The sequence below is a fragment of the Canis aureus genome, chromosome 27, assembly GCF_053574225.1.
Source record: "Canis aureus isolate CA01 chromosome 27, VMU_Caureus_v.1.0, whole genome shotgun sequence".
Lineage (NCBI taxonomy): Eukaryota > Metazoa > Chordata > Mammalia > Carnivora > Canidae > Canis > Canis aureus.
This window is the reverse complement of record NC_135637.1, coordinates 3778363-3792756: the sequence shown is the minus strand read 5'-3', so window position 1 is coordinate 3792756 and position 14394 is coordinate 3778363. Positions and strand designations below refer to the sequence as shown.

The 14394-nt window shown below is 48.2% G+C and overlaps 1 protein-coding gene across 7 annotated transcripts in view; it reads right to left on the bottom strand.

Moving 5' to 3' along the window:
• The window catches only part of POLE (DNA polymerase epsilon, catalytic subunit), a 51979-nt gene that overhangs the window by 3569 nt on the left and 34016 nt on the right, over nt 1-14394 (bottom strand). For 3 of the 7 annotated variants that reach the window (XM_077875106.1, XM_077875108.1, XM_077875111.1), the window contains exons 32-45: nt 14180-14323; nt 12800-12940; nt 12499-12652; nt 12316-12422; nt 11978-12154; nt 11675-11898; nt 11356-11576; nt 10841-11045; nt 10240-10413; nt 9182-9307; nt 7672-7804; nt 6059-6230; nt 5130-5258; nt 4836-5050 (exon numbers count right to left, since the gene is read on the bottom strand). In XM_077875106.1, the coding sequence (XP_077731232.1) occupies nt 4836-5050; nt 5130-5258; nt 6059-6230; nt 7672-7804; nt 9182-9307; nt 10240-10413; nt 10841-11045; nt 11356-11576; nt 11675-11898; nt 11978-12154; nt 12316-12422; nt 12499-12652; nt 12800-12940; nt 14180-14323 (2322 nt within the window). The remainder of the gene's footprint in view (nt 1-4835; nt 5051-5129; nt 5259-6058; nt 6231-7671; nt 7805-9181; nt 9308-10239; nt 10414-10840; nt 11046-11355; nt 11577-11674; nt 11899-11977; nt 12155-12315; nt 12423-12498; nt 12653-12799; nt 12941-14179; nt 14324-14394) is intronic. The other 4 variants (XM_077875107.1, XM_077875109.1, XM_077875112.1 and 1 more) reach the window with 3 other exon arrangements.

The window sequence follows — 14394 nt, the reverse complement described above, 5'->3', positions numbered from 1 at the left end:
CCTGGGATAACTATTTATAGTCAAATTTGAAGCACACCACCCTATTCAGTGAGATAAGTAGATTATGGAAAACAAGTAAACAGGCAAGTATGTATAATGAAGAACGACAACTTAAGCTTAAAAACATACAGATTACTTATTTCCAATTTAAAAAACTGGACCGAAAGAGAAAAAATGAAAAGAGATTTCACTGGTAAATTACCAAATGTTAAGAAAAAACAACATTCTACACAGTATCTACTAGGATACACCAAAAGGAAAACACATCTAAGTGACTTTATAAGGCTAACATCACCCTGATACCAGATAAAGACAGTACAGGAAAATAACAGACCAACAACCATCATGTACACTCAAAAATCCCCAATAAAATACCAACAAACTGAACCCACCAATACATAAAATGAATAGCACATCATGATCAAGTGGGATATATCCCAGGAATGCAAGGCTGGATCATTATTTAAAAATCAGTGTCAGGGACGCCTGGGTGGCTCAGCAGTTGAGTGTCTGCCTTTGGCTCAGGGTATGATCCTGAAGTCCTGGGATTGAGTCCCACACTGGGCTCCCTGCATGGAGCCTGCTTCTCTCTCTCTCTCTCTCTCTCTCTCTCCCTCTCTCTCTGACTGTGTCTCTGCCTCTCGGTCTCTCAGGAATACATAAAATCTTTAAAAAAAAAAAAAAATGAGTGCCATAGCCAGGGGGCCAACAGCCATGTGAAAAGATGCTCAACATCCCTCATCATCAGGGAAATACAAATCAAAACCAGAATCAGGTATCACCTCACACCTGTCAGAAGGGCTAAAATCAATGTAAGAAAGAACAGGTGTTGGTGGGATGCAGAGAAAAGGGAACCCTCATGGACAGTTAGTAGGAATGCAAACTGGTGCAGTCACTGTGAAAAATAGTATGGAGGTTCCTCAGAAAGTTAAAACTAGAATTACTATATGATGCAGTAATTCCACTACTGGGTATTTACTTAAAGAAAATGAAAACACTAATTGAAAAAGATATATGCACCCCTATGTTTACTGCAGCATTATTTACAATAGTCAAATTATGGAAGCAGCCCAAGTGTCCATTGATAATGAATAGATAAAAAAGATGTGATACAAGATACAAGGTCAATATACAAATATCCATGTATCTCTATATATTAGCAATGAATAGCTGGAAACAAGTTTAAAAGAAGTCACTGCCATCACAATGGGACCAAACAACCTGAAAACTTTAAGTGCAAATGTGTGCAATTATTTATATGCTGAAAACCTCAAAACACTGATGAAGAAAACCAAAGATGACCCAAATAAATGGAAAGATACAATGGTTCACGAATTGAGGAATCTCAGCACTAAAATGTTAATTCTCCCTAAGTTAATCTATAGGTTAAAATGACTCCAATCAACATTTGAAAGGGATTTTTTTTTTTTTTTCCTGGATAGAAACTGATAGACTGGGGTGCCTGGGTAGTTCGGCTGGGTGAGCCTTCAGCTCAGGTCAAGATCTCCGGGTTCTGGGATCAAGTCCCATATTGGGCTCCCTGCTCAGCAGGGTGTCTGCTTCTCCCTCCCCTCTGCTGCTCCCCCTGCTTGTGTTCTCTCTTTGTTAAGTAAATAAAATCCAAAAAGGAAAAAAAAAACCTCATATACAGATTCAAAAATTTATATTTATTTTTTTTTCTTTTTTTTTTTAATTTTTTATTTATTTATGATAGTCACAGAGAGAGAGAGAGAGAGAGAGAGAGAGGCAGAGACACAGGCAGAGGGAGAAGCAGGCTCCATGCACCGGGAGCCCGATGTGGGATTCGATCCCGGGTCTCCAGGATCGTGCCCTGGGCCAAAGGCAGGCGCTAAACCGCTGCGCCACCCAGGGATCCCTCAAAAATTTATATTTAAAGCAAATGAACTAGACAGAAAAGCCAGAACAATCTTGAAAAGACCAACAACAAAACGAAGTTGAGGCGTTCACACCATCTGGTTTTAAGACTCAACAGTCACATAAATCAAGACAACGTGGTGTTGGAAAATAGACAAGGAGACTGATGGAGATTCAGAAAAAGAGCCATATGTATATATATATATGGCCAGTTAAGTTTTGAAAAAGTTACAAAGGACAATCTTTTCAAATAAATCGTATTGGGATAATCAGACACACTTACATAGAAATATTAACCTCAATCTGCAACCTGCACACTCTATAAAAATTAACTCAGGGGCACCTGGGTGGCTGAGTCAGTTAAGCCTCAGGTCATGACCTCAAGGTTGTGAGATCCAGCCCCATGTTGGGCTCTATGCCTTAGGATTCTCTCTCCCTCTCTGTCTGCCCTTCTCCTCCCCTCCCCCAAAGAAAAAAAAATTGACAAATCAAAGCTAAGATCCATTCACCTAAAAATACTGTTGAGAATTTTGAAAAGGTAGGTAAAGGTAGGTAAAGGTTTGGAAGAAAATATTTAGACATCACATATTTGATAAAGGACTTATATCCACAATATATAAAGAACTTTTAAAACTAAAAAATAATGGGGTACTTGGGTGGCTCAGCCAGTTAAGTGCCTGCCTTTGACTCAGGTCATGATCTCAGGGTCCTGGGACTGAGTCCCAAGTCAGGCTCCCCACTCAGCGGGGTGTCTGCTTCTCCCTCTCTCTCTGCCCCCGCTCATGTTCTCTCTTTCTGAAATAAATAAAAATAACCTTTTAAAAAAAAACCCTCAAAAGTAAGAAAAATAACCCTGTTTTTAATAATGGGCAAAAAACTTTGGACATTTCACTGAAGACATACGGACAAAAAACACCATGTGAAAAAATACACAGCATTGTTAGTATTGGGGAAATACAAATTAAGAACATAATGAGATACCACCACACACTTATCTGAACAGCTAAATTTTTGAAGATTACCAAGTTCCAAGAGGTATGTGGAACAGCTGGGATCTTGTCATACACCACCAGGGGGAATGCACACTGGAGCAGCCTCTTTAGAAGAATGCACTTAAGATGTGACCCAGCAATCCTCCTCCTCCATTTTTATCCAATAAAATGAAACTTTGTTCACACAAAAACCTATATAAGAGGGCAGTCCGGGTGGCTCAGTGGTTTAGCGCCACCTTCAGTCCAGGGCGTGATCCTGGAGATCCGGGATCGAGTCCCATGTTGGGCTCCCTGCATGGAACCTGCTTCTCCCTCTGTCTGTCTGTCTCTCTCTGTGCCTCTCATGAATAAATAAAATCTTCAAAAAAAAACAAAAACAAAAACAAAAAACCCCACACCAACCTATATAAGAATGTTTATAGGGATCCCTGGGTGGCGCAGTGGTTTAGTGGCTGCCTTTGGGCCAGGGCACGATCCTGGAGACCCGGGATCGAATCCCACCGTCGGGCTCCCGGTGCATAGAGCCTGCTTCTCCCTCTGCCTGTGTCTCTGCCTCTCTCTCTCTCTCTCTGTGACTATCATAAATAAATAAAAATGAAAAAAAAAGAATGTTTATAGCAGCCTTGCTATTAAAAATAAAAAAATAAAAACCCAGATGTACTTTTAACCAGTGAACAACAAACCGTGGTTCTTCTGCACAATGGGGTGCCACTCAGCCACAGAAACAAAATACTGAAACATGGGACAATCTGGAAGAAGTGCAGACCCATTCTGCTAAGGGGAAGAAGCCAGACCTAAAAGGCTACATCATCCACGATGTCATATTCTGGAAGAGGTGACAGTGCAGGGACAGGTCAGTGGTGCCAGGCAAGCAGGGGGAGTTCACCCAGGTGGTGATGGTGGGAACCCTGCTGTTGGGGGCCCAGCTCCATCCCTCTGCGAAACTCCAATGACTGCCCTCCCAAGAGTAGGTCTTACTGTGTGTGAATTTCATAAAGTACAGGGACACAGGACAGATGGGACAGAGGAGCGCATGCCGAGGTGGGTGTGCAGGATAAATGTTCTGCATCCTGACTGTGCTGGAGACACGACTGTATGCCTTTGCCAAAGCTCACAGGACAGGGACTAACAACTGTGAGATCTCATTGTACATAAGTTATCCTTCACTTAAAGATAAACCTTGAAAAAATAAAGAAATAAATAAACCTTGAGAATTATGAAGTCCACCAAAGCAGGGAAACAGCATGCTAAACTACCTCTCCACTACCAGCGGCAGTCACCTGAGCCTGGAGCATCCTGTCGAAAGGCAGTTTGCGGGGAGGTAACTTGATGCACAGCAAAGTGCTCTCTAAGAGGTGACGCCTGCATGGTTGCCATCTAGTAATGCTATCCCATCGCTGACTCGGCCTGCCTTCCCAGAGAGGCATTTCGCAACAGAGCAAGCTCTCCCCTGCGGCTCCACCACAGCCCACTCCTTATGGGAGTCTGTCCCTGGACCCACCAGCCATGAGATCTGCAAGCATCTGCCATTTCATGCCCACTCTGCATGTGTCTTTTAGCAGCAACCCCAGATCATCCTACCTCAAGGCCTTTGCATCCTGTTCCTCCTGGGGTGCACAGGGTGCACCTGACCAGGCCCTCTGGGTCAACAGGGTCTCACTGGGGGCCCCATTCTTCCTCACATGTCCTGCCCTGCCCCTCACTGACATGTCCTCCCCTCACTGGAGCGCAGGCTCCATGAGGATGGGGGTCTTTCCTGTCCCGTCCACTTCTCATCCCAAATGACTCACACAGCAGCTGCACAGAATGGGTAGTGAAGGGTGGGGGAGTCCACAAGAATGTACTCCCAACTCTGCACACCAGCATGCCAGCACCCAGGCACCTGGCCACCCTCTTGCCCTCCCAGCCCCTAGCACACCCTCGCTAGTGGGAGAGTCCCTGCCTCACACATGGGTGCTGCAGCCTCACCTTGCACACGTACTTGATGAACTCCAATGCGGGGTTGTTGAGCAGCAAGTGAGAACCTGGAAGGGCAGGAAACATGCTGGAGAGCTCAGTGGAGCTCCGGGAGCCTGTGACTTTCTTCTGAATCTTCTGAGTGATGGTGAAGAAGTTCTGAGTCAGCTCGTTGGCCACGTAGTCTTGGGAGAAGGTGATCATTCCTAGGAGGGCAGGGACCATAGCTGAGCTCCCCACTGAGCCACAGCAGGACGTGGAGGGCGGGCCCCGAGGACCCCTGGGACACGGTGAGGGCATGCTCACCAGGAAGGGCACTGGAGGCCGCAGCATCCTGGGAGAGCTGGCTGGGCCCCCGCCATCTCAGGGGTGTGCCCCCTGGGGCACTGCGCCGCAGCTCCTCCTTCATGCTGTGGTACACGGCCACGATGTATGCTGTGGAGAGAGGGCGACCTTGAGGGGTCTGCCTGTGGCTGTTGGTGGACCACGCTCAGCTGAAGAAGCAGGGGGGGGGGGGCGGGTCGTGGGGGGTTGGATGCCTGGCACCACCATCCACCTGTACGCTGGGCAGGGCCACAGAATGGCCCACAACAGAACCAAAGCTGGACTGCACACCCTCTCTGGACAACTCCAGCAGCCATATCCATTCCAAAGCACACAGAAATGTGCATAGCACAGAACGGCCATGGTCGCCATGTATCAGCAGGCTTCTCTGCAGTGCTTGTCCTTACCTGCTCGTGCAGCAATGGGCTGTTACAGAGGAAAATTCACACACTTCATGTGAATAGCCACCCCAGACACCTTGCTGTATAAATACTGAACCATATTATTTTTTGAACGCTGAACCCTTAGCCCTACATCAGACTTAGGACTTTCTGACACAACAAGTTAGGCCTTAAAGACCTACCAGTGGGGATTGATTCAGGAAACTTCTAATCTCTTCTACTTATTTTTACTCCTATTTGTGCACAGACAAGTCTTAGGACAGAACCATGAACCCTTTGGTGACTCGTCTGAGGGCAGCCACTCTCACGGGGTTCTGGAAAAGGCTGAGGCCCTGGGCAGAAGACAGGGTCTCCTCTCCACCTTGCAGGGAGGTGTGCAATCAGGGCATCTGGAACTCTAGTTGCCGGGGTTTATTTTCCAATTGTTTACCTTCTTGCTATGCAAACACACCAGAGCCATGTTATTCCCACCACATAACTCAGACACAGTGGCTAGTGTGGATGGCTCACCTGAAACAATCATGAGGAAGTAGCTCTGGCAGGAGGCTGCCTGTGGCAGGAACTGCACAATGTTCCAGTTGTTTTCCAGCATGTCCTCCACATCTGGTTCCTGTTTGCCTTCCTCCTCCTCTTCCTCCTCCTCCTCCTCCTCCTCTACTCTGCCCCCTTTTTGGGAGTCTTGCTGTAATACAGACACAAAGACCCAGCTGTGGCTTTGCCGTAGCAGTATCACACAGCAGGAAGTGCACAAGTCATTTTACACCTGGGTCTACTGACCCCACCTGCCTAGTGTGATGCTCATCTAGTCCACATCCCTGGGCCTGGGTACAATTTCCACAGGATGGCGCTGAGGATGAGGTCACATATGTAATGCACCCGATGTGTAGAAGCACTCCAGATATGGTGATTGTGATGCTCATTTTGTTCTTCCAGAGAACTCACTTTAAAGTTCTTCAACTCCCCTCCTCCCAGGTAGGGAAGAGTCACAAGCAGGTGACCTGGGGTGTAGTTCTCTTGTCTGAACCCCAGATCTTCTGAGATGGTGACAATTCTATCCATACAGCCCTACTACAGATACCTCCTGTGTTACCAAATTCCCTTCTCAAGGGGGCCTTTCACATCAACACATCAACTCTGGCATGAGCCCGTATCCTTAGAGCAGCAACCACCACTGCCTTTCTCTTGATCCAGCTACAATACTTACACTCTACTCCCACTGGGGTCCCCACAGGACCTCTTACTCAGCAAGGAGGGCGGCCATCCCCCAACCACTTAGTACGGAGGCCAGCCCTGTCTCCCACCCAGTCTCAGTACCAAGGGCAGCTTGACCTTGTGTACACCTCATGCCCTGGCTAAGCATGCTCTCCTCACCCCATACTTGCTCTCCTTCCCCATCTATCTGTAATAGACACATGGCTCCACACCCCTGGGTACACACAAACCCCCAGACATCAACTATAGCCATTCCACTGACCTGTTCCCTCCACCTTCAAAACCTACCTGAGTCTGTCTTGCTGACCCTACCTGCCCTACACCCTCCCTTGGGCCAATGCTAACTGGGCTGCTACTCGAGGCCTGACCTACGGTGTTGTCCACGATGTGGGGCCCTAGTAGAAGTCAGGCCCTGACATGTCCCCACTCACGATCTCTCCATCACTAAAAACCAAATCTCCAACTCAGCCTGTGTACCCAAGTGGCCTGGCCCTCACCGCTCTGTGCTGCACTTGTGACCACAAGCCCAACCCTACCCCATTGACATGGCAATCTGACACCGGCTCCTGGCCCAGTTCTTCCAGCCTCACTTGCCTGTCCTCTCCTTAGAGCCCTGCACAACCTTCCCATCTAAATCAGTCCCTGCCCCACAGACTGCTCTCTGCCCTTACCCTGCTTTGTGTTTATTCTGAGCCCTCACCACTGCTCCACCCTCTACACCTGCTTACTCGCTAATCTTCCCTCACAGACTCCACAGGAGGAGCAGCATGCTCTCGAATATACTGCAGGATGTGGCCGAGAACCACGCCAGGCATTCAGCCCATAACCACCAGTGTGTGCAAAGATACAAATATGTACCTCAAAGTTATTTCAGATTCCAGCCTCAGCTCTCCAAGATGGTTATGTCTTACCTGTCCATAGTGGATACTAGATGGAGCATTTCCTTTGATTCCACCATAGTTAGAGGGATCCATCCAGAGAAGAAATTCCCAGCACCGAGAGAAAGATATTGTCAAAGAATGGAAGATCTCTTTAGAATGGATGCTAAAAAAAAATCAAAACAGAAACTGTTTAAATGAAATCAATAGTTTTCCTTTTTTCTCCACTTTTCTTCTTTTATTCTCCACTTTTCTTCTTCTATTTTCATACCTATCTGCTTATCCTCCACTTATTTAAAAACAAACTTGGGACGCCTGGGTGGCTCAGTGGTTGAGTATCTGCCTTTGCCTCAGGGCGTGATCCTGGGGTCCTGGGATGGAGTCCCACATCACGCTCCCCACAGGGAACCTGCTTCTCCCTCTGCTTATGTCTCTGCCTCTCTCTCTCCTTGTGTCTCTCATGAATAAATAAAATCTTTAAAAAAAACACAAAACTTAGTGGATTCAGATTATATCTGTTCTCAAACTTTCTAGAGAACATGATAAACCCAACACGAAGGCGATTTCTGTACCAACCAGGAGGGAGTGGCAAGAACCGGTGCAAAGGGGACCAGAGAAGTGAGAGTTGCGTAAGACCATGAGACCTCCCCAGGCTGGCCCTAAGCATGCCACAGGGCATGGCACATGTGTGCAAGAAGACCACATGAAGCTAGAACAAGGACCGCAGAGTGCGTGCTCCCACCACTGACAGCCTCGTAACTCATGAGGCACCCAAGCTGTGCTTGCAACAGGCTTGCTTCAGCAGTGAGGAATAATGAGCTCTAGACTAAACCTGGATCTTGCCCTGCCTACAGATCTCCAAAAATGCCAGAAAGGGTCAATCTGCTTCCTAGTAACAAAGCTCTAGAATATTTACAGAAGAATAAAATGCAAAAGTATCCAACAGACAAGCATTCACATGGATTCACAATTGCTGGCATCTAATCTGGCATCACAAGGTCAGCAAAGGAGCAGAGAAAACCCAGAATAAAGAGAAAAATCTATCAAATCTATACAAATTAGAGCTGAAACAAGTGTTATACTGCACAAAACAGGACACTGTGAAGCTTATTAAACCTGAATTCTATGTAGTCACAGAGCTAGAACGAAGACAGAGCATGCTGAGTAGACTCTAGGAATACTTAAGACCCCCACCAGGCATCTAGATGTGAAAACTCCACCAGATAAGATGAACAGCAGACTGAACCCTGAGGAGATGGTAAGTGAGTTTAAAGATGCAATTAAGGAAATTGCCCAAAAAGAAATACAGAGAGAAACAAAAAAATTTTTAAATCAGATCTACCTATAATTCTATGCCAGCAAAAATATCTTTTAAAAAAGGTAAAATAAAGGTTCCTTTGGATATCTTTGGATATCCAATGGCAGAAAGTGTTCATGGCGAACAGATCCATACTATAAGCTCCTGACAGGAAGTCCCTCAACAGAAGTTAAATGGTATCAGAGGAGAACAAGAGAAGCAGCAGAAATCCAGAAATGTGAACACCTGCTGGTGATGTACTCCATGTAAGCAATGGCATCCTCGATCCGCCGCTTTTTCGTGCAGAGGATGATGCGGTTGAAGTTGGCATAGACGACAGATGACCCCAAGCGCTTGAACTCAGCGATGAGCCTGCAGACCAAGGTTAGAACCACTGATCAAAATGCCACAGAGAAACCACAAGACACCATAAAAAACAAGCTGATGATCCTGAGCTAAAAAGCTATTCTAAATATGCTTGAAATCCAGAAGTAACAATGAATGAAGATTTCTTCAGGGTAAAAACCCACCATAAGCAAAAGTAAAGATCATCAAAGACAGGAAAAAACATGCAATTTATATCACCCAAAAATGGCTAATTTTTATGTAGAAAGAACCGATAAATCAATGAGGAAAAAAGCAAAAAAACTACAGAGAAATGGGCAAAGGATGTGAAAAGAAAATTCAAATTCTTTTATAATAAGGATTGAAAATTAAGAGTATGCCCAGATAGCATTTTATGGCAGGAGGCTGGTACCAGTGTCTGCCGTGTTGGTGGGCCTGGGGACACACATTCTTAATGACTGCTGTTAGTACAATCAGCTGTACAACTTCCATGGAGAAAATTTGTCACTATCAATCAAATTAGTATTTTTCTATTTAGTTATGACATCTACCAAACCTGCATCAGTGGTACTTGCTGGAGATTACTCTCCAGATACATTCACATGACTATTCTTGCTTGGTGATCTACAGCAACTGAAGTTCTGACAGCAGCCTGAGTGCCCGTTAGGATGACACATCCACACGTGCATCTCCAAGGTCTACCGTTAACTAGAGGTGTAGAACAGCAAACACAGGGCAGGATGACTTGTATCACAGGAGGCAAAAAGACTGTACCACACAGCACACCTCTGAAGGATGCTGCAGCCTGTGACAGCAGCTAACCCTTCCCCAGGACCTTTACTGCCATGGGCCACCAGCCCAGAAGTGAGCTCCTGATCAGAGGTGCTGGCTGGCCATATCTCTGGTTTTGGGGACTGAGAGTTCAGCATGACGTGGGGTAAGCCACTGATAGCACTCACTGCAGAAAGAGCTTCTTCATCATGTTGTGGAGTGTGCGATGCAGCACAGGGTCATGGAGCAGTGATGATGGGGACCGGAGCCAGCGGTAAAAGTGCATCACCTGGTTGTCAGCATAGATGTTGCGGTACTGTGTGATCTCCTTCACCCAGCCCACCACCATGCTCTTCAGGATCCTGGAAAAAAGGTGCACAGGGTGTCCCCTTTGTCACCAGCATCCCCCTACTCCATCACCCTCTGTGTACTCCCTCTTCACTGTGGAGAGAGACCTCATTGTTGGGCCCTCTCCTGCACCCTCAGGCCTCAACACCTACAGCATGCTTCTGGCCAGAACACAATGCTCAACGGGTAGCTAAGCAGTAAATGGAGGAAAGAGCCTGGACCCCTGTGAGCTTCTGGCTCTGCCACCTGGAGCGGAGGGGAAGCCCCAGTAACTTAGTTCTTAATTTTCTAAAACTAGGGGAGAGGTAAAAGAGTTTCTAACGTTCCTTCTAGATCCCAAACTCAGCTGTTCTGCCTAGGAAGGGGACAGGATACAAAAAAACAAAGAGTCAACAAAAATGTCTCTGGAGGACATTCTCAAGGAGGAAGGTTCCTGGATACCTGAAGGTGCTGGAGCAGAGGGCTGTCTCATCGTAGCTGGCTGGAGTGCTGGCGGCCTGGTTGCCAGTGATCATGTCCTCCAGAGAGGCTTGCTGGATCACATCAAAGCTGATGCCCATGCTGTCAGCCCCCTCCATGTCATTGATATGGTGGGACTGCAGGATGGTGTTGACAGCCAGGTTTTGGATGTCCAGCTCCACACACACTGCATACAGAGAAACGAACTTGTCCAACAATCCTCTTGTATCTTCAGTTCAACTACAGCAAGCAGTATCTCAGAAAACATACTGCTAGGTACTCAGGGAAGCCAGGGGTGGCTGACAAAACCATCACTGAGCAGACGATGGAGCCCACCCTTGCTTATCTCATACCAGCAGAGGCTCCTGCACACTCATTTCCCACACCGGCACAGCCAAGCGCTGAGCATCCATGAGTAGGCATTCCCACCACCAATGAATGGCAATAAATGGCAGAAACACCAGCAGGTGTGGACCCCATGTGCCTTGAGCACCCACCTGTAGAGTAGCAGCCTGGACAATTGATCTCCACGCTGGCCTGGTCATCGAATTCCATGACAAGGCGATTGTCATCAGCCTCCTTGCCACCCAGGTCAGGGCGTGACGTAGGCGACAGCCAGAGCAGGTGGCTGTGGCGCTGGAGATGGCGAGCAAAGAAGAGGTCGGAGCCAAAGGTGGAGATGTCCTCAGGCAGATTACCAATGGGGATGTGGAAGTACCTGCACAGGGACATGGGGTCGGCCCCAGAAAGTCAACGAGCAAATGGCAAAGAAGTCAGAGCTCAGAAACACAGTGAAACTCCCTTCATTCCATTCACCTGCTCATCTCGAAGGCCTGTGACAGAGAGGTGTCCAGGTTGAGGTAGTGGCGGATCATGCGCCGGGCTCCGAGGCGCTGCCAGTCCAGGACTCCATAGCTGATCTTATCTGCCACGTGGACAGGCACTAGTGGGAATTCCTCTAGGACAGGAACCTCACCAGCCAGCCTCTTTAGCTCCCAGTTGGACTGAACAGCGATGAGTGTGGGCCCACGGCGCTCCTCCTGGACATACCAGAAGAAAGCAGCTAGCAGGACCCAGGCTAGGGGAGGGGCTCGCACACAGAAGCCTGACTGCACTCACTTTGTAGGCCAGCAGGAAGCGCTGGATGGCTCTGCAGATGGTTTTCATGTCAGTTTCCGCCCGAACTTCAAAAGTGTGTTTGGGAGGAGGCAGGAGCTCCGGGCCCACTTTCTCCATCAGAAGGCTGTGCTCGGCTGAGTAAAGAGCGCTGAGGCTGGGCATCTGGTTGCTTCGCACCTGGACCAACAGAGGCCACATCAGCCCTCTCCCTGTGCAGCTGTGGGGGGCAGGTCCCCTCTATGGCACTACTTCAGACACAATCTCCGCAGGCTCTGGTCAGTGAAGGCTAGATCTGCCCAAAGGTCTGCCCCTCCCCCAGCCTCTTGCCAGGAACTCACAGTGTCCAACACAAACACAGATGCTCTGCGCTGGGAGGGCACGAACAAGCCGAAGAGTGCTTTGTGGCCCTGTGCATGATGGTACAGGTAGAGGTGGCGGATGCTCCCTGTAGGAGAACATGGCCGTCACCCTGAGGAGTGTGGGAGGTTGGACCAGGCATGGGTAGCTGGCATGCATCATACCTGGTTCCAGGTAGCTGAACTGAGCCAGAGAACGCATCTCCAGGTGCTCGAGAGCAAAGGTTTCTGCTTCCCAGCCTGAAAGGTGCCTCACCAGCTGTTTATTGACCACACAGACACAGCCCAGCTGCACTAGGGCGCGGAATAGTAATGGAACCTGGAAGAGAGCAGACGGGGTAGGGTCACCGTGTCTTCAGCAGACACATAGCTGGGCTGCAAGCCTGTCCATGCCATATGAAGTTCCCCTCCTCCATCTCATCAAGATGGATCCATCCCTGCTCAGTTGAGCTGGGAAGATTGTTACCTGAGTCTCATACACGCCCTCAATGTCTGGGGCTGATAACTCAGTATTGATTTCATTGATATGTTCCTGGTACATGTCCTCAGGCACGGAGTACTCATAGAGATTGTAGACCATGTTGGAGCGAGGAAGGACTCGGCTGACCTGGTGACAACAGAGGGTTGACCTTGTCACAAGGCTAAGTGGTGATATCTGTTAAACACACACGTGCATCACTTAAACAGTCCTAGGGCTTCTGGAGCCCACAAGCACACAGAGTGAACCACCTAGAGCCCATTTCTTCTAATGAACAAAACCGAAAGCTGGGGCTATTACTTTGAGAGGCAGCCTGAAGCTTCCCGAAAAGCAGAGGAATGCTCAGACTGCAAGGGAGTAGGTGTTCCCAGTTTATTTTCCTGCTGTCTGCTGGGTTTAACCTGAGAGGAACCTTTTTTGCCTGGTCAGAAGACTGCTCTAGAGGAGCCAAAGAGTACAGGGGGACCTTGGGGAGAGGAGAGGGCACTCAACAGGAAAATATCCCCCCCAAAAGATGTTCCCCTTTGAAGTTGCAAAGCTGCACTGCATCTAAGAAAAGCATAGGAATTCAGATCATATGTTCTCTGCTGCCCTTTCTGGGCCCACACTCTGCTGAATCCTTGGTCAGAACTGAATCTCACCTTCTCCAGAAAGCCTCTACAGTCCAGTTCCCAGTTATAAACACATACATCTCACCTCCTCAACTAGACATCAGCTTGTTAGTGCCCAACTGAGAAATGTGCGCCGACAGCCTCAGTAAATGAGCTTTGGGTGGAGCTCAAAGTTATGTGGATTCCATTTACATAAAACATCCACGACTGGATAATCCAGAGGCAAAATGTTGAGTGGTGATTACCAGGGGCTGGAAGGGGAGACTGCTAAGGGTCCTGGTTTTTTTTGAGGGTGATAAAAAGGTTCTACGGCAGACTGTGGCAGATGCCGCATGACAGACACACATTAAAAGCCACTGAACAGCACACTTTAAATGAGTCATGTGGCATCGAAGTGTATCCCAGGGAAGCCGTTAACATCAGAAAAGCCTATGGAGACAGCCTCCAGCCTCTCCAGACAGATATCTACCTCGTCCTTGCCCTGCTACATGGACATCGGACACAAGAGGATAATGCACCCAGGATGACATTGGCAACTCTGGTCACTGAGGGCTTCAAAGACACCATTTCAATTCTTATTGCAGCCCAAGAAGGTTCTCAGGAGACAGAGGCTCCTTGCTCAGGGTCACCTGGCTCAGTAGGCTCTATATCCGCAAAGCCCCATTCTCCATGAGGCCCCCTCCATCGGTGTGGAGACCACCTCAGAGGCTGAGCAGGCAGCTGACCACAGTGACCAGCAACACCTGCTACTCCATACCTTGCGATAGGAAGGCCCCTCCTCAGCTTTAGCCACCTGCTGGTTGACATAGAATACTCGGGGGATGTTCAGCCTGATGCAGTACAAGTCACTGCTGATGACAGCCCACAGCCTGAATAAACCAGCCTGGCTGGTTTCACTGATCTGAAAGGGAAAGAGCACACAGCAGGTGTGTCATCTGGTCACAGGAAATGCTGGCCTCCGAGGTGCTTCCC